The 27,749-nt window shown below is 38.7% G+C and overlaps 1 protein-coding gene across 1 annotated transcript in view; it reads left to right on the top strand.

The window, feature by feature from the left end:
- Window positions 1–27,749, top strand: part of LOC136879310 (uncharacterized protein KIAA0825) — a 149,124-nt gene that overhangs the window by 36,230 nt on the left and 85,145 nt on the right. The window contains exons 4-5 of the mRNA XM_068229054.1: window positions 15,784–15,890; window positions 21,993–22,208. Coding sequence (XP_068085155.1) covers window positions 15,784–15,890; window positions 21,993–22,208 — 323 coding nt within the window. The remainder of the gene's footprint in view (window positions 1–15,783; window positions 15,891–21,992; window positions 22,209–27,749) is intronic.

Below are 27,749 nucleotides of genomic sequence, written 5' to 3' on the forward strand. Positions count from 1 at the left end.
AACCTATTATGAACCCATACTAACTTATGCAGCTGAATCGTGGACTACAGCAAAACGAGAGGAGAGTAGAAGACAGGCAGTGGAGATGAAATTCCTAAGAGGTATCAAGGGCAGGACCAGAAAGGATAGAATTAGAAATGAAGAGATAAGGAAAAGGACAGGAATCTTGAGATTTCAAGATAGGATAGAAACAACAAAGCTAAAGTGGTATGGGCATATGATAAGAATGGGAGAAGAGAGAGTTCAAAAAAAATTTTTTTCAGAGTAATTAACAGGAAAGAGACCACGAGGAAGACCCCGAAAGAGGTGGACAGATTCAGTGTGGGAGTGTATGGAGAAGAGGGGAAGGAAACCAGAAGATGTACTTAAAAAAGGAGAAGAGTGGTGGAGAGACTGGCAGCGATCGATGGAGGTCCTTGATTCACAACCCGACCCGGGAAGCTGGAAACGGGAAATGAAGATGATGATGAGACAAGGATGACATTTTAAGAAGATTGTAAATAGAATGGTGTTTTTTTTTTAGAATAGTGTAGTTTAGTGTTCTTTAAGACATATGATATATTTTATTTATGACACATATTAGAAATCAATTAGATGTTTATAACTTTGGTGTTTAATAACAAGTAGAGGTCCAAGAGATATTTGGTCATGTGAAAAGAAAAAAGAAAAAACTGAGGAAGAGGACAATATGGTCCTTGAAACATGCATGGTGTATTAGGTGATAACTGATAACAAATAATTAATTAAATAACTCTTTTAAGTATTGACAAGGCTGATTTCAAATGTGTATTTATTGGAGTAGAGATTGTAGTCAATACGGACCATTATAAAATAAAAACCGAGTGAGTTGGCTGTACGGTTAGGGGTGCTCAGCTGTGAGTTTGCATCTGGGGTTCAAACCCCACTGTCGGCAGCCCTGAAGATGGTTTTCCGTGGTTTCCCATTTTCACACCAGGCAAATTATGGAAAACCATCTTGAGGGCTACCGACAGTGAGGTTCAAACCCACTATCTCCTGAATGCAGGCTGATAGCTACGTGACCCAAGCTGCGCAGCCACTTTGTCGATAAGTTATATGTAGAGAGGTAGGAACATATAAAGGATGAACTTAACGGCAGGTCAGTGTGGAAAGAAAGAGGAGACAAGGACATCTCCACATCTTCATACACTGCCATCAACAAATATATAGGTTATTTCTTCTACATCCATCTCTTCTCAGCCTCCGACAACTACAACAATATAGTCCGCGCACCTTTTAGCGATATTTCTTTGTACGGGTGGAGGAGTAAGGAGGGTGCACTCCCGGTTCCGGTAATACTGCCAACTGAAAGGAAATGCAATCTGAATTGAATCGATAATATGATCGATTGATATGAATTTTCTAAACCTTTATTATCTTAAGCCAACAACTGTGTCATACGCACATTATATAACATTATATAACATTTCTCGATGCGAATCTTGTTCCCAGCATGAATTTTATAGTTTGGCTTTGCTGTGTAAACAACAACAGTTCTAGTATGTAAAGTGTACACCAGATGTCACACAACGATGCACAAGCGATTCATAGTTTGTGTTTCAAAGGTTGCCAGTACGAATCTCGAAGATACCCGAGGTCGACCTATTCAGCACTAGGGTGTCCATGTATCGCTAAAAGGTGCGAGTATGGAACATACTTCTGACTGAATACCTCTGCCCTTAAGTCCTCACATGTGCGCTTCCCTTGTTCATTAATGATCCCTGGAATATCCTGCCTGGAACTTGTTTTGCTGTACAGTACCTTCCATTTTTATCTAAAATTCATATTGTTAAATTGGGGTTAATTACCCACAATTTGATTAAGAACACAAACTTTATTGAGTAACAGAATGCACATAATAACCTTAGCCCGCCTGGTGGGCTTGACCATTAAGGCGTTGAAGTCTAAACAGTTTGACACCGTGGTTAGCTGGTTTGAGACCTGTTGGTCCAAAAAAATTTCACCATCAGAATGTTGGTCGGCAGGATCGGGGAGTTGGTGGTATAAAATTTCTAATCACTAGATTGCGTGCCAAAAGACTGGATTAAATTCAAAACCTATCCGCAGTGCTCATGGAGTGAGGCATATGCTGCTGATGATGGTGATTCGTCCGTTGAATGGGAACGTTAAGCCTTGAACAAACCCCTTGGTGCTATTTGACAGGAGTAGGCTATGTGCTGGCACCAGGTTTCACCCTCTCCCTTCCTACTATCATACATCACGTCATTAATTTCATCTTATTAACTCTTCTGATGAGGTTGATGTCAGGAAGGGCATCCGGTCATAAAACTTGCCATGACAGATTCATCTCACCTCATATCCGACCCCGCAGTAAAATGGGACAAGGGTTGGACAAATAAATAAACAAACTTCAAGCACGATGAACATCACAGCCATCTTAACAAAACATTATCATTAATTGGACTTGATCAGTTCCAAAGAGGAAGTGACATTAAAAACTAATACATCAAGACAAAGCACTTTACTCTGCTTAATTTGAAAAATATAGCAATGAAGCAATTGAATTATATGGCTTACAATCTGAGATGAAAGTACCATTTAACAAACAAATAATTCGTCTTAACTAATACTGTGATATAATTCTACTCAAACAGTATATAAAATGTATGAAATTATAATTCAAGGTGGGGTTGCAGGTGCGAAGAGTGTGTTGCACATGTGGATTTTACCCTGTTTTACAGTCAGATGCCCTTCCTGACACCAACCCTATGTGGAGGGTTTTAAACACTCTCGCATGTTTCTGTGGTGATTGGTAGTGCGATGTATTGTTAATTCAAGGTGAATATTTCACCACGTGGGATGGGGTGAAAAAGCTAGGGACTTTGCGTCGCTGTAGGGCTACTGATAACTTCAGGGTTCTCAACACTTGTTTCCAGACTGTCATCAGGTGCCACCTCACATTTTATATTAACTTCTTCTGTATCATAATAAGCATCCTCACTGTCTTCTTCATTATAGTTATTAATAATTTTATTATGAGATTTTCTACCTTTGGTGGTCAAATCTGATCGATATGCATCTTCCATCTACAATTATCGTCTGTAAGAATTGAATAAGTTTGGGCACCTACTTCCATTGACCCCTTTGCCAACTTAGTATTGCCCCTATAGTTGCGGCCAACACCCTGTCGCCCTTATCCAAAGTCACGTTCTTATTACCTTTGTAGGCTAAATTTAATTTTTTTAAATTTGTATCTACAACTTCTCCCAAATCCAGGCAAAGTTGGCTAAAAATAGTTCTCATATCTCTATCAATAATAACTTTTTTTGCCTAGTAGTAATATACATACATACATACGGTACATATCCCACGTTGTTCCATCTTAAGCTATGGGTCGGCGAACGAGGCTTCTCCACCATTTCCGGTCTCCGAACTTCTCTCCTTCTTCAATGCTTTCCAAAGTATGTCCTCGTTGTTCAGTGTCAATCTTCACCATGTCCTTGTACCTGAGTCTTCGTCGCCTTCTTGGTCTTTTGTCTTAAAGTTTTAGATCATACATTTGTTTCAGTAATCTGTTATCTCCCATGCGTCACATATGTCCATACCATCTCAGTCGCTGTGATGTTATTCTGTCCTGCAGTCTTACAACTTGAGGCTGCTTGCAGATTTCCTCTGTCTCTCCATGTTTTACCGATCATGCTACGGACAAATCTCATTTCTGCTGGCTGGATTCTACTGACATCTTTATTTCTCATGGTCCATGTTTCCCAACCATAGGTCAGGATTGGTATGTAATAGGTTTCATATATGACTCTCTTACATTTTGTTGGTATTTTCTTGTTCTATATTATGTCTTTAACTATTTTGTAGAAGGGTACCTGTCTGAATTCTGTGGGAAATTTCCTTGTCTATAGAACCAGTATTAGAGATAACAATTCAGATATTTGAATTGATGGTTCATCTGTAGCTGTTTCCCCCCCATTTCAGTGTGTCCCACTGGTTGTCCATATCTTTTCATGACTATAACCTCACTTTTCTCTTGACTGAAGAAGAGTCCATATTCTTTAGCAGCTTCTGCCCAGGAGTTTATTTGTTCTTGAAGGTTTTCTTTAGATTCTCCCCACAAGCATATATTGTCAGCAAACAAGATGACTTTCATTTTCTTACCTCCATTGGTTTGGTGTACTTTTCTCTGAATCTCGTTCATCACAGTAATGAAAAGAAGAGGAGACAAAACACCACCCTGTCTTAACCCAGATTTTATATCGAAGGTTTCAGTCACTCCTACATGTGTTTTGACTTTATTGCAGTTATCCTCATACAAATTCTTGATCCTGTGTATCATGTCATCCTGCATAGTAGTAATATGGAGGAGGTAATTCTGGTAGAAAAACAAAAACTTGTTAATTGTGTGAGTTACTGATAGCCCACAACCTCTTTTGTATTTCTTAATACATATTTTTATAACTTCAATCCCCGGACTTGGTATTCCAGTTAGTTGAGGGGTGATAAGGGGTCCCCACATGATGATTTATCCCATATTTAATCAAGTATTCATTAAATTCTACTTATGAAGCACATTGATCTGTCATACATCTGGGACCTAGCGACACCAAACTGTGCAAAACAGTCCAACAATTTGTCTAAAACCATCTCTGAACTAGTTGAAGTAGTTTGATAACATTTGATACATTTTGATTTGGTATCTATGACCACCATAAAATATTTATTTTCAATAGGGCCTAGAAAATTAATGTGAATCCTCACCCACAGTTTACTTGGCCATGGCCAAGGGATCAAATTAGATTTGAGAGGTTTGCTGCAGAATTGAAGACACATACTACAGTTATCAGTTCATTTTTCAATATCTTGATCCAATTTTGGATACCAGAAATAAGAGCAGGCCTAACTTTTCGTTTTTGTTATCCACATGTGACTGCTATATAAGTCACCAATTTTTTTACTTTAATACCTCCAGAATAACAATCGTTTAATCCCACAATAAACATCCCGACTCTACCGTCAATTCCTTTTTACAACAAATAAAGTCAAACAGTGGGTCCTCTTTTCCCATTTCGACAATGGCTAAAGTCCATTATGCATGTAGCCTATAAACTTTAACAATATCAGGTCTTACTTTGTCTCCTGTCTAATTATATGCCAATTTAAATGAGAAGGGTATTAGATGAATTTACTGTAAATAATTTACAGAAGCCATAGAGTACACCAACACCCTACCCAGAATCTTAATTTGGGAAAAGAAATCAGCAATATTTATTTCCGACTGAGTTAACATAAAGATAAGTTCAACATTGGAGGCAGTTCACTGCATAAATAGGCATGTCCTTTTCATTACCAAAAATGTGGAGCAACAGTCTGTCATCAGCATGAATTTCCTACCTAATAAGAAATCCCTAAAATAGTTACACTTGCGACAATCACCAATGCCTCCTGTTCTATTTATGAACTTGCTCAGAACTCTAGAAAAGTATGTAATAGGCTGTTAAGTATCATTGGACTATACATGTGACAAAACCCCTAAGACAGCCAATTGTGATACATTGACCCACAATTTCAAGAGCAATCTAGAATCATAATGACCTAACACAGGTCTATTAGGAAAAATATTTATACTCTCCTTAAAAGACTATTGACATTCCTTCGACCAATCCTGCTTAACACCCCTCTTAAATAAATTATATAACGGCCTAAAAATGTCCCCATATCTAGGAATAAGCTTAATATAAAAAGTCACCATCCCTAGGAATGAATCTGGCATAGAAACATTTGATTAGGAACTTTATTTTATGAAATTTGTCAATTGTAACTAGAAGCATTTTCCGGAGGGGGTGCCTTCACAATTGTGGCTACTTGTTTCTCTGTGGAGTGAAAGCCTGAGCTATCGATAATATGACCCCAAATATTTTATACTAGTTATACCAAAACAACATTTAGATATTTTAAGTTTCAGGCCACTACTCTGGAGAATATTAAGGACTTGCTGCAGCTGCCTACTAAAAATTATCAACTATTCCAAAACTAATCTTAAATATGGCCTTTAAATCCTATAATAACTAAAATTATCACCACAATAAATAAAAACAAAAAACTCAAAAAACAGATAGACAATCCCTGGGAGATCCCAAAACTACTATATCATCAAGTAACACCTCCACTCTGTCTATAGGTTGCAGTAGGGCCTCCATAATTCCCTGAAAATCAGAGGGTGCCAAACTAATGCTGCCAAAACAGTTCTGAATAAGCAAACCTTTCTGTTGTATTAATTGCCATATAAGTGTGTGAATCCTCATACAGTTTGCGCTGTTAGTGTGCATTCTTGATGTCTAACTTTGAGATATACTGTGCTTCCCCTAAATTTTGCATAAATGTGGTCAATACAAGGCAGAGGACAGTTCATGTTCTCTAAATGAAAGTTAAGTGTTATTATCAGGGAACGGATTTATATGTACTAATAATTATTGAAATATGTACATATATATTTAGTTATTTTTATTGAAATATGGAATTATATATGGACTTACAATTACACATACAGTAGAGTCTCGATTATCCGACCTAAACGGGACCTGGAGTATGTCGGGTCACCGAAAATGTCGGATAATACAGAATAACATTGAACTGAAACAAACAGGAAGGCTATACTGTATTACTATGTTTTACGGTACTCTATTTATTGACCTTTAAATTCAATTGTGCAGTAGATGCAGTACTGAACGAAAACATTCCAAATGTCTTATGAAAAGAAACTTGTCAATAATGTCTGTTTGGCTGCTGATTCACGTTTTCTTGTTGCGAGATCCCGCCATCGACGATAATCCTTCATTGTGAGTCATCGTTTTCTCCTTTTGTTCCGCAATGCCTTGTTCTTCTTCATCATCCTTATTTTTATTAGCATTCACAAAACCAATAATATCAGGGTCAGTTAGTTCAAACAGCTGATCTTGTGCACACTACTTACTCACATCTTGAGTCGTAGCATCCTCACAGCCAGGAATACAATTCAGTAAGGAAACAATGTTGTCCACGTCTTCTTGTACCACCTCCTCTTGATGTTCAAACTCACTCAGCAATATGTTCCATGACTTTCTAACATCGTCGTTTCAACTTTTTCCCAAGATTTCGCTATCCAGTATGTCACGTCTTTCATGTTGTTTCACTTTAATTTTTCTATCATGTCCTTGCCATTGACCATTTTCTCTATCAGGGATGAAAGGAGTTCCCGCCGATATTTCCTCTTCAATGTTTCTAGTACACCTTGGTCCATTGGCAGCATAATGACGTCACGTTAGGAGGGAGGAACATGACTTTGATGTCATCATTTCTAAGTTGCTCATCATTTGGGTGTGATGGAGCGTTGTCTAGTAGAAGAAGAGCTTTTCTAGGGAGCTTGTTTGAAGCTAGAAATGCTTCTACATCTGGAACAAACTGCGTAAAGAACAGTCTTTTAAGAAGTCATCAGACATCCAGGCAGCCTTCTGATTCATGTAATGGACTGGAAGAGCATTAACGGAAATATTTTTAAATGCCCTAGGCTTCTTTGCTTTACCGATCATAAGCACTTTTACTTTTAAGTTCCCAGTAATATTACTACAGGCAAGAACAATAACTCTTTCCTTACTACGTTGTAGTCAGGTGCAGACATCTTGGCTTGGGCTGCGATAGTTTTGATGGCAGCATCTTGAAATTCAGCCCAGTCTCATCACAATTAAAAATCTGATCACCGGTTAATCTTTCAGCAAGAATTATTTATTGAAATTCCTTTTTAAATTTCACAATCTCATCGGATTTAGCTGACAGTTTTTCTCCACAGATATTAAGCTGCCTAATGCCGTACTGTTTTTTCCAGCGATCAAGCCACCCGGCACTGGCAGTAAAATTAGGGTTCCCTTCATTAAACTCCTTCTGGAAATACACTGCCATTTCTTGCAGAATGGGGCTAGATTGACAAGCCCTTTTCCAGGTTTTGAGCGAACCAAAGAAATAGTGCTTCACTTGCTTTTTCGTACTCACATTTTTCATCATTTTTTAAAATTTTCAGTGCATCACTTGTTGCTCTGGTAGAGCACCACTTTTCAATTTCTTCCCTCTTATATTTCCAGTCTCCCTCTGTAACACACAGGGTGTCCCAAAATTGCCTCTACCTAAAGTTCAAATTAAGCCTACCAGTGTCGGATAACACGGAATGTCGGATAAGCGAAGGTCGGTTGAGCGAGACTCTACTGTATAACATTAATTTCTATTTAATATCAAAGTTCAAAGAAGCTAAACAAAGTAGATCTACATGCAACATAATGTTGCACTTCTCATTTTAATATATTTGAAGAACACACAATCTTTTATTCTTTGTTACCAAAACAATGGATTACAAAATGTTCTTTTTAAGTTCTGGAAAGTGAATCTTCTCCTATTATCTCTAAGGACAGATTTATATATATTGACCGAAACTGTGTTCAACATCGGAAGAGGTAACGGGGGCGTAATTTCACTTCACAATATCTGCTGTTAATTTTACACTTAAATCTCCACACAGCATTGCAGCAACCGTTGTCATTTCTTCATATCCATGTTTCTTTGAAAATACAGTGGCCATCTTCTGCAATTTTATCTGTACCACGATTTAGTTGTTCCACAGTTTTATTCACAATTTTACAACTTTCAGAAAGTGAGAGATGCGAGTTTTGGAGCCTTTTCAATGTTTTTGTGATACATGAAAAATTATGCTGCATATTACATAAGTCATTTCTCACACTTGTATCGCAGACAACTGTTTTCACGGCTTCAATTGAGGCTGCATCTTCAGAGTCCATGGCATGTAGAACGTTCTTAATACAGTCCATATATTCAACATAAAATTCAACCACTTGCAGCCATGAACCCCACCTAGTTAAAATTGGCTTAAGCAGCAATGGAATCTCTGGATACATTTCTTTCAAAAGATGAACTCTTCTGTGGGCATTGAGAAAAACTTTTTCCACTGAGGAAATCAATAAATCTACTTTGGGGTAACTGCCTCTTACCACTTCTGCCACACGATGAAAGGCATGTGCTACACATGTTAAATTAGTCATCTTAGGATATACAACACATAATGCTTCTCCAGCTTTTATCATATAAGGTGCGGCATCACTAATAAAAAGTAACACTTTATTATACTTAACGCCCTGTGACCAGAGGATACCCATAGCCTCATTGAACAGTTTTGTTATAGTTTTGTTATCACACTTTTCTACATCACAGTATAAGAGAATCCGTTTACAATGATCTTCGCTTAACAAACCAATGATTACATTGCCAATTAGCCTGCCTTCTTTGTCTGTTGTCTCATCAATGGAAACCCAAATTGGACGATCTTTAATCTCTTGCCTTATCTTCTGAACAGTTTCATCGTATATGGCTGAACAGTACATTTTTCTGAACATTGACTCATCCGGGATGGATCGTTTAGTATATTTTTCGAGGAATTTCCTGAAGCACTGATTATTCAGTTTGAAGAGAGGTATGTCAGCAGAGATGAGAGCATGGCAAAGATCGGTGTTGAACTCAGACATTACACTGGAAGTTGCTGGTTGTGTCAGAAACAACTGTCCCTGCTTGGAATCTCATTGTTTGTTAGCCTGGTGTTTACTGGTTGAAACATGCTGTTGCACAAGGAACCTTTGAGTAGATGTCACTGTACAATGGCACAAATTACAAAATAATATCTTACTGTCAGTTGATAAACCATATTCTTTAAATTCTGATATGTAACTTTTCAATTTTAAACTGGTTGACTGAGCTACTTTAGGCATATTGTACAACGTTAATGTCTTCAATGAATATCAGTATACAACTGCAAACACTGAACGTACAAGAACACTATGATCCGTCTCAAAACTGTGAATGACTGGTAGTGAACTAGATGGAGTTATGAAGCAATCAAAGGGAATGCCCGAATTACGAACTAATCCGGAAACCACTAGCACATTGTCGATGAATGAGATTTCCCTAGTTACGAAATTATGGCACAGACACAGTCGATGTTATGTAATGCTACTTATCGGTGCTGTAAGCATGATTCAGATAGTCACAGTACTGACCAGCTGATCTCCACCACTTCCGGACTCAACCTCTCTCTTTCTTTGCACCACTTATCAGCTTATTTTATTACCCCAGACGTGGACAGGCATGATAATGACCTGCACACCAGTTAAAATATTAATCTTTCAAATATAGTTTTTAAATTTATTTCTCCATTATTGAGAGGACTGCTAATTTAATATAATTTAATAATTTTTAGCCGAAATATGGACTATATTGATTTTAATGACGAAGAATATGGAACAGGTGCTAAACTCCAAAATATGGAAAATGAATACTCCATTTTTCAACTCTACACATCATGATTTGTGAAGATAATGCAAAATATAATTAATTTTAGCTTCCTAAAGAGATATGTATTTACACATAAATCCATTCCCTGGTTATTATAAATCCCTACATATGTGGACTGACCCATCTGGGTTTAATGTTGATACTATAGGTGTAGCCCAAGAACTAGTCTGAACGGGGTTAAGAATTTTAAGATTCACAAGTCAGTCTCACACTCTACCTTCTCTTTCAGCACTAAAGACAAAGTGCTGGATTTACAAACCACTGGGGCAACATTTTCCTTAACATGCAAAGTAAGTTTACCTTTATTGTATGTTCCTAAATTACCATCAAAAAAGCCCACCTGGTGGCCATGATCATTAAGGTATTGGAGTCTAAATAGTTTGACATCATGGTTAGCCAGTTTGAGTCCCGTTGGTCAAAAAAGTTCTCCATCAGAATGTTGTCCGGCAGGGTAGGGGAGGTGGTGGCATACAATTTCTAACCACTAGATTGCATGTCCAAAACCTGGATTAAATTCCAAACCTCTCTGTGGTGCTCATATTGAGTGAGGGCATATGATACTGTTGATGGTGATTTGTCCGTCGGATGGAGAAGTAAAACTTTGAACAGTTCAACAGGAGTAGGCTATGTTTCGACATCGGGTTTCACCCTCTCCCACCTCATTATCCCACATCAAGACGTGCAGGTCACCTATGGGCGCCAAATAGAAGGACCTGCATTAGATGAACCGAACATGTCCTCGGACACTCCCAACACTAAAAACCAAGCGATAAATAAACTATCCAAAAGTGAAGGATAACTTTTGAAAATTAATTTAACATCATCCTTACAATCCATCTTATAGAAGATTCAGAAACAAATTATTACTAGACAAACTAAGATTCAACTGTTGAAACCCTGCCTACCAATAAGCTTGGGCCCTTTCTCTCAATTAAAAATTCCATAGTATAAACACGATTTTCACATTTTACATCAGCCATTATTTCCCCATTCGGCTTAATAACATGACCAGTATAGTCTACCAGTACAGTTTTAGAATTGCTAATTGGTAACTGATCCTTAAAATATTTTAAATACACTGACTGACAGAGCAAATGCAACACCAAGAAGGAGTGGTCAGAACTTTATGCCAATTGCAGGGTAGACTGACGTCACTGAGGTATGCTCATGATGTGAAATGCGCCGCTGTGCTGCGCACGTAGCGAACGATAAATGGGACACGGCGTTGGCGAATGGCCCACTTCGTACCGTTATTTCTCAGCCGACAGTCATTGTAGAACGTGTTGTCGTGTGCCACAGGACACGTGTATAGCTAAGAATGCCAGGCCGCCGTCAACGGAGGCATTTCCAGCAGACAGACGACTTTAGGAGGGGTATGGTGATCGGGCTGAGAAGGGCAGGTTGGTCGCTTCGTCAAATCGCAGCCGATACCCATAGGGATGTGTCCACGGTGCAGCGCCTGTGGCGAAGATGGTTGGCGCAGGGACATGTGGCACGTGCGAGGGGTCCAGGCGCAGCCCGAGTGACGTCAGCACGCGAGGATCGGCGCATCCGCCGCCAAGCGGTGGCAGCCCCGCACGCCACGTCAACCGCCATTCTTCAGCATGTGCAAGACACCCTGGCTGTTCCAATATCGACCAGAACAATTTCCCGTCGATTGGTTGAAGGAGGCCTGCACTCCCGGCGCCCGCTCAGAAGACTACCATTGACTCCACAGCATAGACGTGCACGCCTGGCATGGTGCCGGGCTAGAGCGACTTGGATGAGGGAATGGCGGAACGTCGTGTTCTCCGATGAGTCACGCTTCTGTTCTGTCAGTGATAGTCACCGCAGACGAGTGTGACGTCGGCGTGGAGAAAGGTCAAATCCGGCAGTAACTGTGGAGCGCCCTACCGCAAGACAACGCGGCATCATGGTTTGGGGCGCTATTGCGTATGATTCCACGTCACCTCTAGTGCGTATTCAAGGCACGTTAAATGCCCACCGCTACGTGCAGCATGTGCTGCGGCCGGTGGCACTCCCGTACCTTCAGGGGCTGCCCAATGCTCTGTTTCAGCAGGATAATGCCCGCCCACACACTGCTCGCATCTCCCAACAGGCTCTACGAGGTGTACAGATGCTTCCGTGGCCAGCGTACTCTCCGGATCTCTCACCAATCGAACACGTGTGGGATCTCATTGGACGCCGTTTGCAAACTCTGCCCCAGCCTCGTACGGACGACCAACTGTGGCAAATGGTTGACAGAGAATGGGGAACCATCCCTCAGGACACCATCCGCACTCTTATTGACTCTGTACCTTGACGTGTTTCTGCGTGCATCGCCGCTCGCATTGGTCCTACATCCTACTGAGTCGATGCCGTGCGCATTGTGTAACCTGCATATCGGTTTGAAATAAACATCAATTATTCGTCCGTGCCGTCTCTGTTTTTTCCCCAACTTTCATCCCTTTCGAACCACTCCTCCTTGGTGTTGCATTGTCACTGTCAGTCAGTGTAAGAATCTTTCAAAATGATATTATACATGGATCTCATGTCTATTTCAAATTTTACCTGTGTATTATTAACAGTTAACTCAAACAAAATGGTTCTACCTTGCTTGAAAACAATAAATTTGATGTATTTACTTCAAGGGTCATATCCCTAAAGTCCTCAGAAATGTGGACAAATATTTCATATAGTGACATGACTAGCACAATGAAAAAGAAACTAATATCATTCTTAGGGCATCTAATATGGTCACCATAAAATAGAATCAGTAGAAAAATTATGAAAGAGTAAAAGTAAGAATAATATTAGATGGATCACAGAACTTAAAGAAGACATGAGAGAGTCACATATTACAATAGAATATTTAAAATACAAAACAAATACACTCAAGATATTGAAAGATAAACGCACTAGACTACAGATGAAAATCAACAAGCAGAGAATAGGAAGAGTGATTCCAGAAGCAGAAAGAAAATTAGATTCAGAAAGGATGAAACAATATTGGGCTGACAAATGAAGAAAACCTCCATAAACCTTTCTAAAGTAGTCCTATGTTGGCTAAGAAATTAAAACAAATAATAAGAACAACAATAGCAACATCTCATCACTGTGACATATCTTTTGCTTCTTCAAAACTATTATGTAGTAGATTTACTAGGAGACATGGGGGCAGTATGCCCTATAGCATTACACTTAAAACACTTTGGGTTCTTGCACCAACAATTGGTACTTTCATGATCATTTAAACCACAATTACTGCATTTAGGAAAATGATTTGCCTTTGGTTTAGGTTTCACACCTCCCTCCTTCCTATTCTTAAAGAAAAATTGTTTATCTAACCTGGGCTCCGTCTTGATGCAAACCTGGTTCTGTTGCTTCTCAGAAATGGCCACCTCCCTGCCACCAGTTCAGTCTCCCTTTACTTGCGTCCTCTTCGAAATGCCGGTCTTCCACTTTGCCCTCTTTGTAGCCAATAACGAAAATGTCTCTCAGCACTACTGTAACTTCCTCTCCAAAAGCACAATCCGCTGCCAACTTTTTCAGCCTTGCTGAGCATTCACTAGCCCACTCGCCGCTTACTTTTAACTGGACTTTAGAATTTACTTCAGGCAGACAAATGCATCTTTGTCAGAGTAAAATGATCCTTGAATAAACTGATGACCTCAGCATAGCTCAAATCGGCTAACTTCTTCAGAACACACAGACTCTGTAGCAACGCATAAGTGTCATCCGAGACAAACGTCAGTAGAATGACCTTTTTAACTTTTGTATGTCATTGACTTCTACCACGAAATAAGTGTCCAAATTGGCCTTGAAAACATTAAAATTAGTTTACTTTTTTTTTTTTTTTTTGAAATAGATGCCAATTGGCAAATTTCGACCTGCACTTGCAACCATTTAGGTTTCACTTGCAACCACTATATACTTTTTAAAAAGTTTTACCAGCTTTTGAAATATTTCTTTTTCCTCATTGCCATTGTTAAAATTGGGATTAATTACTCACAATTTGATTCATATTGCAAACTTTATTAAATAATAGAGTGTACATAACCATCGAGCATGATGTACATCACAGCCATCTTACAAAACATGATTGATAGTTGAATTCGACAATTCCAAAGAGGTAGTGACATTTAATAACTAGGGTACATCAAGATACAACACATATGACTGCATATTATGTTTGCCATCATGTTATTCATAGCTGACTTTTGTGGTAAATTTAATTTCCTAGTATGTTCCTTCAATCTCTCTCTACTTCCACAACAAATTTCTTTCTAACCTCCACCTCCTTAATCTCTTTATTTCTCTGTTATAATATAGTGGGTCTTTCCCTTTCCTTACCACCTTAAAGGGGGCATACCTGTTTTCACACTCTTCAACAATTCCTTTAATTGCTGGATGGCTCTAGGTACCCCAGAAATAGATAGGATGAGCTAAAGAAAGCCTTTTTTTTAAAGCTGAATTTCTATAACCTAAAAGCTCCAAAAATATGCATGCATTTATACCCTAAAAGTACCAAAATATGGCACCAAAACTTGAAATATGATGCAAAAGAAACAAAAAATTGTTTAAAATTTGGCTAGAAGACAATAAAAAAACCTGGCCACATTCCTAACATTCCTTTATTCTTTCTAGTTTGAGAACTTACTGCTCGTCAAACGTGTTACCTTCAAATTTTGTTTAACCATAAAATATTTCCAAGGAAAGGAAATTCAAAATAACCAAATGCAAACAAAATCACTTGGTATTATCAGCACAACACATGTGAATAACACTTGGAGAATATAATATGACCAAAAATATGCTTTTATACCATTTATTTTGGTCAATTATGACTTATTGATAAAACTAGTAAAATATGCACTCATAGGACCATTAAAACTGCGTCATTTTGTTCACAAAAGCTAGAAATGTGTTTAACTTAACATTTTAAAAATAGGCTAGGATAAAAGTATGACATGTCATAGAAATAATACCAATATAAATGGTCTTTTATTGGACATTATAAAATTTCCAGCTCACTCATTCCTGGTTGCCAGTGTTTTGCCCCAGTGTGCTAAGTTGGGCTCATCAGTTGGTAAACAGCACACTCACCAAGACGCATGGCTTGTGCATACCGTGGAGGCCACTGTGTTGGCTACTTGGAGCCACCGGCAGTGCCAGTTCACTATGAGAGACTTTGTCTCGTTACCAAAAATTGATGCCTGCCTGGCAAACCCTATTTCTGAGATATTTTTTACAGTATTTTGCTGGAAGTATTATAAATATAAGAATAAAAATAAAGATATTTTTGCAGTATTTTGATGGAAGTATTATAAATATAATAATAAAAATATAAAAATAAAGATATTTTTTGCAGTATTTTGATGGAAGTATTATAAATATAAGAATAAAAATATAGTGATATATTTCCATTTTTAGGTACACGAGAAGATCTGTGGAATACTGTGCCACCAAAAACTGCTCAGCGAGTACTGGCTGGCATGCTGAATGAATCTCTGACAATTTTAACTGTTCGCTATACACAGGTATCAATGTCAATTACTGTTCAATTAAGAATTGTAGTACCAACTTTTAATTAACTTAAAATGATAATGTAAACCTTCAGAGATTGCAAACTAAGAACCCTCAAGAGGGTGAACATAATTACAAGCTAATGTGGGCAGAGGGAGCAGCCAGAAAGAAAAGAGAAGGAAAAATATGAAAACTTAAATGCACCAAGACATAGGGGGGAAAAAATTCAAACATACTTCCCCATCTTTATACACTGCTATTCTCATCCCTCAATAAATCAGTTCCGTTCTTGGTTTCATTAGGGTGCCAGGTACAATTGTAGTGTTGGTGGTGGCAGCAGTGGTGGTGATTATTGTTTTAAGGGGAAGTGCAACTGGGCAGCTATCTTCTCTTACCAAATGAGTTGGACATGCGGTTTGATTTACGTAACTCAGAGCTTGCATTCAGATGAATGAAGTTATCTGTAAAAGACAGGTAAAGGCCTCAAAGGGTGTAAAAATGAAAGACTCTCTAGGCCTCGCAAACATAATATCATCAAGTTCAGAAGAGAACAAGGGTTGACCAAGGGAGGCTGGACAGGAAAGGTAGTTAGGTACAAGTAAATGCAAGCAATGCAGACTTGGCTAGGGGGCCCTGAGGTTACTAACTCTTGCTCCCAAGTGGAGAATTCCTCTGCCCCCTTTAGTTGCTTCCTATGGCAGACAGGGAATACCGTGGATGTAGTCTACCTCCTCCACCAACAATGGATGAAGAGAAGATGGTTTTCTAGTTGTACTTCCCTTTAAAACAATAACCACCACCATCACTCATTGAAAGGCCCTCTCATGAGTAATCTTCGTACTAATGTTAATGTATCTAAGCTTCCTAATGCCTGTACCTGTATCCACCTATGTGCCTCTGTGATAGCAACATTTTTTACAAATTAGTGTAGACAAGAAGAGTATGACACTTTCTTTCAATTTCCTAGAAGCATTTTAGTAAATGTTATCTGATTTATCTCTACTCCTGAGAGAATTTACTTAAAGTTATTGGGGTCAGCACTTGAGGGGCCCAGTTTTACAACTGAATGCACTTCCTAATGCCAGCCCTACAAGGAGGGATTAATTCACTGTTGCGTGTTTCTGTGATGGTTAGTAGTGCGGTTTGTTGTATGTAGATGAAGAGAAATTTATTGAAATGAACACAAAGACCTAATACCTGATGCAGAGGAATTAACCATACGCAGTTAAAATCCTCAGCCCGGCCAGGAATCAAACCCAAGGCCCTCCGAACTGAAGATGAGTGTGCTGATCATTCAGCCAAGGAGCCAGACTCTAATGTTAAGTATTGGAAAGAATTTCTTATTTAAGCAAATTCTTTCAGGAGTGGAGATAAATCAGATAACATACTAAATAAATTGCTTCTAAACATTTGAAAGAAAGTGTCATGCCATCCTTATCTACAATCATTTGCAATAAAGTTGCACACCATGAAGGAGCCATCACAGGAGCATGTAAGTGGATACAGGCACAGGAGGTGATATTATAAAGAATACATCAAAATGTTGTATTACACCAAGCAGGTATTGATGGGTACGAAACACTTGCTGGATGTACTTGGTACAGTGTTGGTCCACCCGTAGCACTGAGACAGATGGCAATACAGTTGGGCGTGGAGACATGCAGACATTGGATGTTCTGAGAAAGATCTTGCTACACCTGGTGCAACTGACCCTCCAAATCTGCCATAGTTGCCTATGGCCAAAGTTGCTGTCCAATCTGGTCCCAAACATTCTCAATGGGCAAGAGACTACAGACCTTGCTAGCCAAGGAAGAAAATTGGCATTACAAAGGTAAGCCAGAGACACGCATGCTGTGTGAGGCTGAGCATTATCCTGCTGGAAAATAAGATTGCGAAGCTGCTTCAGGACAAAATTTCCTGGATATGTGGCTGTGCCATTAGGGTTCTTTCTGTCACCATTACTGGAGAGCAAGAATCATAGAAAATGGCACCCCTCACCATGACACGTCTCATTGGTGCAGTGTGCCGTTCTACAATGAAGCATGGATCACTGCAGTGGCCAGGTTATCTCCAGACTCAAATTTGGCAGTCATCATCTCCAGACACAAAGAAAGGTCAGTCGGGAAGAGGGACAAATAGAAAAAAAAGCACAAAAAGGGCAAAGGCAATCTCCACTTGATAATATGCTGCCATCGTCAAATAAATTGCCTCTTTCCTCATCAGTCCCAGTCAGGGCTTGAAAAATTTTCTTCTGGCCTAGGCACCAGTTCTGAAAAGCAGGAGTCACAAAAATACAATGCAGTGTGATACACATGCCTACATGTTTTGGCCTTAAATTATATTTAGTAGTATAAAAAGTACAAACTTAACTTAGTGTACAGGTTGTCCTTCAAAGATTACAGCAAAACTATGCTATATAAGTGAAGAGTTATAAAGCAGTAGTGTGTGCTTTGTGTGCTTTAATTTTATGGAAGAACAAATAATAAATAATGTTACTGTTTTTACGTCCCACTAACTACTTTGACGGTTTTTGGAGACTACAAGGTGCAGAAATTTAGTCCTGCAGGAGTTGTTTTACGTGCCAGTAAATCTACCAACATGAGGCTGACGTATTTCAGCACCTTCAAATACCACTGGACTGAGCCAGGTCGAACCTGCCAAGTTGGGGTCAGAAGGCCAGTGCCTCAACTGTCTGAGTCACTCAGCCTGGCTTATGGAAGAACCCACAAGTTAGTTCTTAAATTGGTGTGGCAATGTTTTGATCTTCTTTTCTCCAAATTTCTCTTGTTCTTTCCCTTCTGCAAGGGCAGAAGTATCAGATACCCTGATGCACATTTCAATGTTATGTTTGCTCTTGAAAAACTTATGTTTGCTCTTGAAAAACCTTTCCTCTAGGTGTTTTACTTCACCTTGCACCAAAGCTTCTTTGTCAATTTGAAGGGAATAGCTGATACTACTATTCTACCCTTGTAATTGCAAACTTGTAATTCAGCAGAATTAAATACAAATATTTGAAGTGAATGAAAATCCACAGCCTGTTTCTAGTCATTCGACCGGGTCAGGAATGGAATGAATGAAGCCCCAGTCTAGCGGTGAGGATAGGAATTGTGCTGGCTGCCGAATCCTGTCACACTCCTCTGGGGCGATGATTAATGAATGACAGATGAAAAGAAATTATATTGGAGAGTGTTACTAAAATGAAAGATGACAGGGAAAACCGGAGTACCCAGAGAAAAACCTGTCCCACCTCGGTTTGCCCAGCACAAATCTTACATGGAATGATTAGGATTTGAACCACGGAATCCAGCGGTGAGAGGCCGGTGCGCTGCCACCTGAGCCACGGAGGCTTCACAAATATTTGACATTCAAGGTAAATCTGAAATTTCAAAATTTATCAAATAACGAATTTATAATAATTTGCTTTTAATCCACCCACATAAAAAATCAGATCTCCTGGTAGGTAAAAATAATTGGGAATACCAATGCCTGGAAAACATAGGCATGAGATTCTCTATTTCCAGTCGCCATGGTGACCTGGTGCCCGAGATTTTTCGAGTCCTGGTCCCAGTTGTTCTACATATCTTTCTTTTTAACCCCCAATGAGCTAATTTATACTTCCCAGGGAGGCTTCAACACTTATTGAGGGCCCATCGTGACAGACCTTCAGTCCTTCTTTCTTTCTTCTTATTCCACACCTCCCATATCAAGACTGAAGACTTGTTAAGATGGCCTCTCGAGTGTTGAAGCCTGCCCACCTGGTGAAACTGTGAAGCTTGTCTGAGGATGGAAAGAGATGGATGTAAAGGAACTGTGATTGATGAGGAGAGAGATAGCAGTGTATGCAGAAGATTGTCCTTGTCCTTTTGTGTTTTATTTTTGTTTCTCGCTCTTCCCACACACATTTGTCCTTTTATGTGCTCCTGTCTATGTTCTTATCTTTCTATATGACTTGGTTTGCACTTCTTCAGTCCTTTCCATCAATTACCATATTTTTCATTTATTTAAGATACAGTTCAAGAGATTGACAAAAATGAACAAATAGGCCTATGTTTTCTTATATATAAATGATAAGAGTAAAGAAGTGGAATCAGAGTAGCCTATTTTGCAGATGATGTTCAATCAATCAATCAATACTGATCTGCATTTAGGGCAGTCGCCCAGGTGGCAGATTCCCTATCTGTTGCTTTCCTAGCCTTTTCCTAAATGATTTCAAGCCGGGCTGAGTGGCTCAGATGGTTAAGGGGCTGGCCTTCTAACCCCAACTTGGCAGGTTCGATCCTGGCTCAGTCCGGTGGTATTTGAAGGTGCTCAAATACGACAGCCCCGTGTCGGTAGATTTACTGGCACGTAAAAGAACTCCTGCGGGACTAAATTCCGGCACCTCGGCATCTCCAAAGACCTTAAAAAATAGTTAGTAGGACGTAAAGCAAATAACATTATTATTAAATGATTTCAAAGAAATTGGAAATTTATTGAACATCTCCCTTGGTAAGTTATTTCAATCCCTAACTCCCCTTCCTATAAATGAATATTTGCCCCCAGTTTGTCCTCTTGAATTCCAACTTTGTCTTCATATTGTGATCTTTCCTACTTTTATAAATGCCATTCAAATTTATTCGTCTACTAATGTCATTCCACGCCATCTCTCCGCTGACAGCTCGGAACATACCACTTGCAAGTGATAAAAATCATTGTTATCCGTATTGAAGATACTGAATGTAGGATATTTTGACTGATGATGCCCTCAATGAAGGGCGAAACATGTCTCAAGTGGAATCAATAATAAATTCCTAATTTATAAAATTTATATGTATTGAATAGGTGGAAAAAACAAACCTTTTAGCATCCTACATACCACTTAGTCGAGCAGCTCTTCTTCTTTCTCTCAATTCTTCCCAACCCAAACATTGCAACATTTTTTTTTAACGCTACTCTTTTGTCGGAAATCACCCAGAACAAATCAAGCTGCTTTTCTTTGGGTTTTTTCCAGTTCTTGAATCAGGTAATCCTGGTGAGGGTCCTATACACTGGAACCATACTCTAGTTGGGGTCTTACCAGAGACTTATATGCCCTCTCCTTTACATCCTTACTACTGTATACAGTAATAAATAAGTTACAAGATTGTGAACAACTGAAAAATAACCTTGATAATGTTGTGAGATCCACAGTAGACCGTAGTATGATGATAAACAGAGTTAAAAGTCAGGTTGTGAGTTTCACAAATAGGAAAAGTCCTCTCAGCTTTAATTACTGGGTTGATGGGGTGATGGGATTCATTGTAAGTACCTAGGTGTTAATATAGGAAAAGATATTCATTGGGGTTATCACATAAATGGGATTGTAAATTAAGGGTACAGATCTTTGCTCATGATTATGAGGGTATTTAGGGGTTGCAGTGAGGATGTAAAGGAGAGGGCATATAAGCTACTGGTAAGACTGCAAATAGAATATGGTTCCAGTGTATGGGACCCTCACCAGGATTACTTGATTCAAGAACTGGAAAAAATCCAAGCAGCTCGATTTGTTCTGGGTGATTTCTGACAAAAGAGTAGCATTTCAAAAATGCTGCAGAGTTTGGGCTGGAAAGTGGGAAGACTTGGGAGAAAGGAGACGAGCTGCTCGACTAAGTGGTATGTTCCAAGCTGTCAGTGGAGAGATGGCGTGGAATGACATTAGTAGACAAAGAAGTTTGAGTGGTGTCTTTAAAAGTAGGAAAGATCACAGCATGAAGATAAAGTTGGTATTCAACAGGACAAACTGAAAAAAATATTCGTTTATAGGAAGGGGAGTTAGGGATTGGAATAGTTTATCAATAAATTTCCAGTTTCTTTGCAGTCATTTAAGAAAAGACTAGGAAAACAACAGGTAGGGAGTCTGCCACCTGGGTGACTGCCCTAAATGGAGATCAGGATTGATTGATTGATTGATTGATCGATTGATTGATTGATTGATTGATTGATTGATTGATTGATTGATTGATTGATTGATTGATTGATTGATTGATTGATTGATTGATAATTCATTAACATGAAGTACATTGGGTTTGATTGGTTCTTCTTAGTATTTTTCTTACTCTTGAATTATTTTATTTGTATAATCTATGTTTTAATTGCAGGCAAAACCTAGCTCAGGTCGCAGTTCACTTCTGGTAACTGACATTAGCAATCTCCTGCTGTGTGTCCGAGAGCTTCTTCCTGCCATTTCGAATGATGCTGAAGAACTGACCGGTCATGCCACTCGCAATAAAGTGTTACGAGATGTTCATGCCAAGTGCCATGAGCTGTTTACTTGCATGATCATTAGAGGATGCCCCCTCTCCATTCTCTATAAGGTGATGAACATTTCGGACTCTCATTTTTTACATGCCCAGAGCGTCTTTTTATTAACAGTGAAGAACTACAATTGATTACAGTGATGGCCAGTGTCTACTTATTTAAAGAATGCTTCATTCTTATATAGTCAGTTTCTTTCCTCCTTGTACTACTAAACATTTCCTCTCTGTTCAGTCCTCACCACAGCAACATGTGCAACCAGTGAGACCAGCACAGGACAGTTCAGTTAGTTGTGATGTTTGTGAAGGTAGAATAAATTGCAAGGAAGAACAAGCCATTTATTTTGTGTGATGTGCACGGATCTCTTGCGCCTCGATTTGCACGCGTGAGATTTTGGGCGTTTGAGAGGCCCTGCTGTAGATGAATGTGCATAATAATTGTTTACAGTTGCATGTATTTATAATTTGTCAAACTAAACTAAATGAAATAATTACATGGACAAAAGTGATTTTTATTTTCTCTTTAAGGATTTTGTTATACATAATTTTCTCATAACATATAGCAAAGCATGAATTATTTATAACCTACAAACAATTTTTGTAATTAAAATAATTAAGCAATAACATACCGTATCTGGAAAATATTGCCCACTAGGTGGCTGTGATCAATGAGGCGTCAAGTCTGTATAGTCTGAAAGCATGGTTAACCGGTTCATTGGTGGAAAAAAATGTCATCATCAGAATATTGGTCAGCAGGGTAGGAGAGATGGTGATATACAACTGCGTGCCAAAAGCCTGTGTTCAGTTCCAAACCTCTCCCTAGTGTTAATGTGGAGTGAGGGCAGGCAGGTGTAGGGTATGTGCCGACATCAGAATTCATCCTCATCATCATCCCACATCCAGATGTGCCGGTCGCCCATGGGTGTCAAATGTGGTATCAATCTTTGGGGGGGAAAAAAAGTCTTGTATATTTCGGAGGACCTTCAGATCATAGGCAGACTGAACATGTCTTCAGACACTCTTGGTACTAAACCCCCCCTCATGGTACAACATCCCCAAAGGGCGATGACCTACCAAGCGACCCCTGCTCAGCCCGAAGGCCTGCAGATTACAAGGTGTCATGTGGTCAACATGACGGATCCTCTCAGTCGTTATTCTTGAATTTCTAGACCGGGCCTCCATCTCACCGTCAGATAGCTCCTCAATTGTAATCACGAAGGCTGAGTAAACCTCGAACCAGCCCTCAGACCCAGGTAAAAATCCCTGACCTGGCTGGAAATTGAACCCGGGACCTCCGGGTAAGAGGCAGGCACACTACTCCTACACCACGGGGCCAGCTCCTGGTACTAAAAGCTATATGATAAATACATCTAGAAAATAAATTGTATCATTAACTCCATGACATTGTGTTATTTCACTCCTTAATTCTCCACTGTCTGCATGTCTAATACCCTCTCTTTTCCCTATCCACTGTTGTCACCACTTCACAAACACCTCAAAACAGGTCTACTGCGAGGAGGTCGAGCGGAGTGAGGTGACATCATAACACTGCTTCCTATCACTGTCTGAGTTAGACTTTATTTTTTTGCATGCAAGAAATTTATAGCTGGAAATGGTTGGTCTAAGAACCTTTGTTTTCCATCAGGCAAACAGCTTATGTACAAAATCTAAAATCAACTTTTGGTTCATGTAACAATGGCTGAAAAAAAAAAAAATACATAGTTCCAAATTACATGGGATAAACTGCAGTCAGTCTGCAGTTGTTGATGCTGAAACTCTCTGGGCTCAATTATTTCTCTCAGATTAGTCTTTGTAAGATAGGCTGCACCTATGAGCAAATTTCCTAACACAGTGTTTCTCAACCTTTATCAAACTATGGCGTAGCAATTTCATTTTGAAAGATTCTGCTGCCCTGTGCCAATAATAATATTCAGATTTTAGTTCTGCATTTTAAAATTTATTTTATATTTCTTAACCAAATTTATATGGCTAAGGGGTCAAATATTATGTCTTGAAAGTGAAGTGCTATGAAAGTTATAACTCATATACAAGTGTTAAGGTATTAGCTCCAAATAAGAATTATTGTTAACCTAAGATACTAAATGCATTTTGAATTTTGAAGCTTGAAGTTTTTCTCACCAAACACCTTAAGGCACTGGTGAAATGTGATCCGACTTAAAGTGGATAAGGGGAGTGAATGTGTTAAGACTATCACAAACACTCAATGCCTGAGCTAGGGCCTAAAATGACGCCTTTATCTGTCCATGAAACTGTTGAATCACTACACAAAATAATAGAAGTGCTACATAAGGATTTGGTAGAAGCAAACCTTGTAATTAAAAAGTTACGATCTGAAAAGACAAATCTGATTGAAGAAGTGGAAAAACTAAAAAAATGCGATGGTGTTGGCGCGTCGTGGAGTGAGGTTACGTCGCGGCACAGGAAAGTGTCGCGAACAGGGCCTAATTCATCTGGAAATCAACCTACAGTAACGAACAGATTCAGCGTTTTACACGAAGTTCGGGAAGAGCAAGGAAGCACTTCTTTCTCCCGAGATGCAAGTTCACCGACGAAAAAACGCCGAATTCACGCCCATAACGTGATCAAGAAAGTAAGGAAGGAGAAGAAAGTGAAACTGTTTGGTGATAGTCACGGTCGAGGCCTTTCAGCAAATATAGCCGAGTTGCGAGCCGACAGTGAAGTGACAGGTGTTATTCAACCAGGTGCCCCCTTTTCAGAAGTAGTGAAACCCCTCTTGAGAAATGCTGATGAACTCTCGTCAAACGACGTCATAGTTATTGTCAGTGGAACCAACGACGTAGCAAGAAATGAAGGCCATCAGGCTGCAAGTATTCTGAAAAGGACTCTAGGTAAGCTGACCCATACAAATGTGATAGTGACAAACGTACCCCATAGACATGATTTAACAGACTGGTCAATTGTGAATAAAGCTGTCAAGGACACAAATGAGAAATTCAGGCAAATATGTAGTCATTTCAAAAATGTTACACTGTTAGACATTAGTAAATTAAACCGAACATCTCATACGAGGCATGGCATGCACTTGAATGGACTTGGGAAGCAATATGTAAGCAAGTTAATAAGTAACATCATTACAAGTAAAGATCAGGAAAAGACTGTCCTAGAACTACCTAGTCCGGGAAACGTGTGTTAGATTCTGGACCCAATAACATTTCAATCGAAAATGTGGGTCCAGAATTAAATACCGGTAATGACTTGGAGGGTAGGAATAGGCGGTTCAAAATATTTCATCAGAACATTCAATGTCTTAAAAATAAAATTTTAGAATTACAAGTAATTTTAAATTCAATACAGGATGTTATGTTTATCTGTTTGGATGAACATTGGTGTAATAATGATGAACTTGAACTCATTAATATTGAAGGTTATTATCTGGCAAGTAATTACAGTCGGGTTAATAAAGAACATGGGGGAGTTTGTATTTTTGCTAAGTCAGGAATTGAATGTAAAGAAAGGAAGGATCTTGAAGTGCATAATTCTGAATTAGATTTTGAACTAACTTCAGTGGAATTTAAGCTTCCCTATGGTAAAAGGGTAATTCTGTTAACCGTGTACCGTTCACCGGATGCTGATGTGGAAATTTTCTTAGAAAAATTAGATCAAGTCCTTCATAACATTTTCGGTAGGAATAGCAGCGCAGAAGTAATACTTTGTGGTGATTTTAACATAGATTTTGCTGAAGAAAACCTTCCATCAACATCACAACTACTGCATGTTCTTCAAAGCTGTAATCTAAAACACTTAATTTTTACACCCACCCGGGTAACTGCCACCTCAGCTACAACGATAGACAACATTTGTATTAATTTCCATTGTTCTAAAATGCAAGCATCCAATATAAATTTTGGATTATCAGATCATCATGCTCAAATTTTACAACTAGAATTTGAGAATGCTAGCAAGCATTCAACCAAAATAAAGCAAGCACAATTAACTCGTTTTTTCTCTGCAGCTGCATGTGACAGTTTCATTGAAAGCCTTAAACTTCAGACCTGGACTCCAATAACATTCGGTCATAGCATTGACCAAAAGTATAGAACCTTTTTAAGCATTTTTTTAACGGAATTTGAATTACACTTTCCAAAAAAACTTGCAGTAATTAATGAATCTTCAAAAAAGCCATGGATCACGAAGGGTATACGGATCTCAAGTCAAAAATGTAAATTACTAAGTAGATTAGCACAGCAGAGTTGTGACCAGGTTTTTTGTAAGTATGTTAAAAACTACAAATCAGTCTATCGAAGAGTTCTTAGGATGGCTAAGATAATGCTCAATAACAAGAAAGTTAAAGAGTCGTGCAATAAATCACGAACCATATGGAAGGTAATCAAGGGAGAAACCAACAGACATGCAGTTGGAAATAAAGTTGCTGCCATAAAAAATGATAAGGGAATACAAATGAATGACCCTCATCATTTGGCTAATTATATAAATGATTTCTTTCTATCCCTACCGTACAAACTTGAAAATGCAAATAAATCAGATGTATTACCAGAACTCCCAACCTTTGTGCAAAACTCTATGCAGTTAACTCCAGTAACAGAACTGGAAGTTTTTAAAATCATACAATCTTTGAAGAACAAAACTTCCACAGGTGTAGATGAAGTTCCCACAAAACTCATTAAAAAATGTGCTCCCTATCTGGTACAGCCTTTAACTTATCTCATCAATGAATCATTTTCTAGTGGTCAGTTCCCTAATCTCCTAAAAATAGCTAAAGTTATCCCAGTCTTTAAAAGTGGAAACTTACACGATTTACATAACTACAGACCAATATCAATACTTACGGTTATTTCAAAAATATTTGAATGTGCTATGAAAGATCGGCTTACTAAATTTTTAATCAAATATAACTTGTTAAATAATGCACAACATGGGTTCAGAGCTGGCAGAAGTACTTTGTCTGCTTTATCACATTTTACACAGTTGGTCGTAAATGCTCTTGACAATGATGAAACTGTGATAGGACTATTTCTTGACCTTTCAAAGGCATTTGATACTGTTGATCATGAAATATTGTTGCACAAATTATATCAGATTGGAGTTAGAGGAATTGTTAATGACTGGTTTAGATCATACCTGAATAAACGATCCCAGTTTGTTGAAATTACACATTGTAACAGTAAAGGGCATAATGAGAGATATCACTCTCAGGTAAAAAGCATAGACTTAGGTATTCCGCAGGGTAGTATTTTGGGGCCTGTTCTTTTCTTGATCTATGTGAATGATCTTCCTCACAATAATCAGGTAGAAACAGCAGTTCTGTATGCTGATGATACAAACATAATTATTAATAATCCTGACCCTACGTCTATAGAAACTACAGCAAATACAGTCCTGTCTAGGTTAGAATCATGGTTCAGGAAAAACAAATTAACATTGAACTTTAAAAAGACCCAGTACATGGAATTCAAGGCATCTAACTACCATGACAAAACTGCAAAAAAACACAACCTTATATTAAATGCAAATGCAATTGAAAATACGTTGACCACAAAATTTTTAGGTGTCCATATAGATGAAAAATTAAGATGGGATTGTCATATTAAAAAAATAGGG

Source organism: Anabrus simplex, chromosome 8 (assembly GCF_040414725.1).
Source record: "Anabrus simplex isolate iqAnaSimp1 chromosome 8, ASM4041472v1, whole genome shotgun sequence".
In the NCBI taxonomy this organism is placed as follows: Eukaryota; Metazoa; Arthropoda; class Insecta; order Orthoptera; family Tettigoniidae; genus Anabrus; species Anabrus simplex.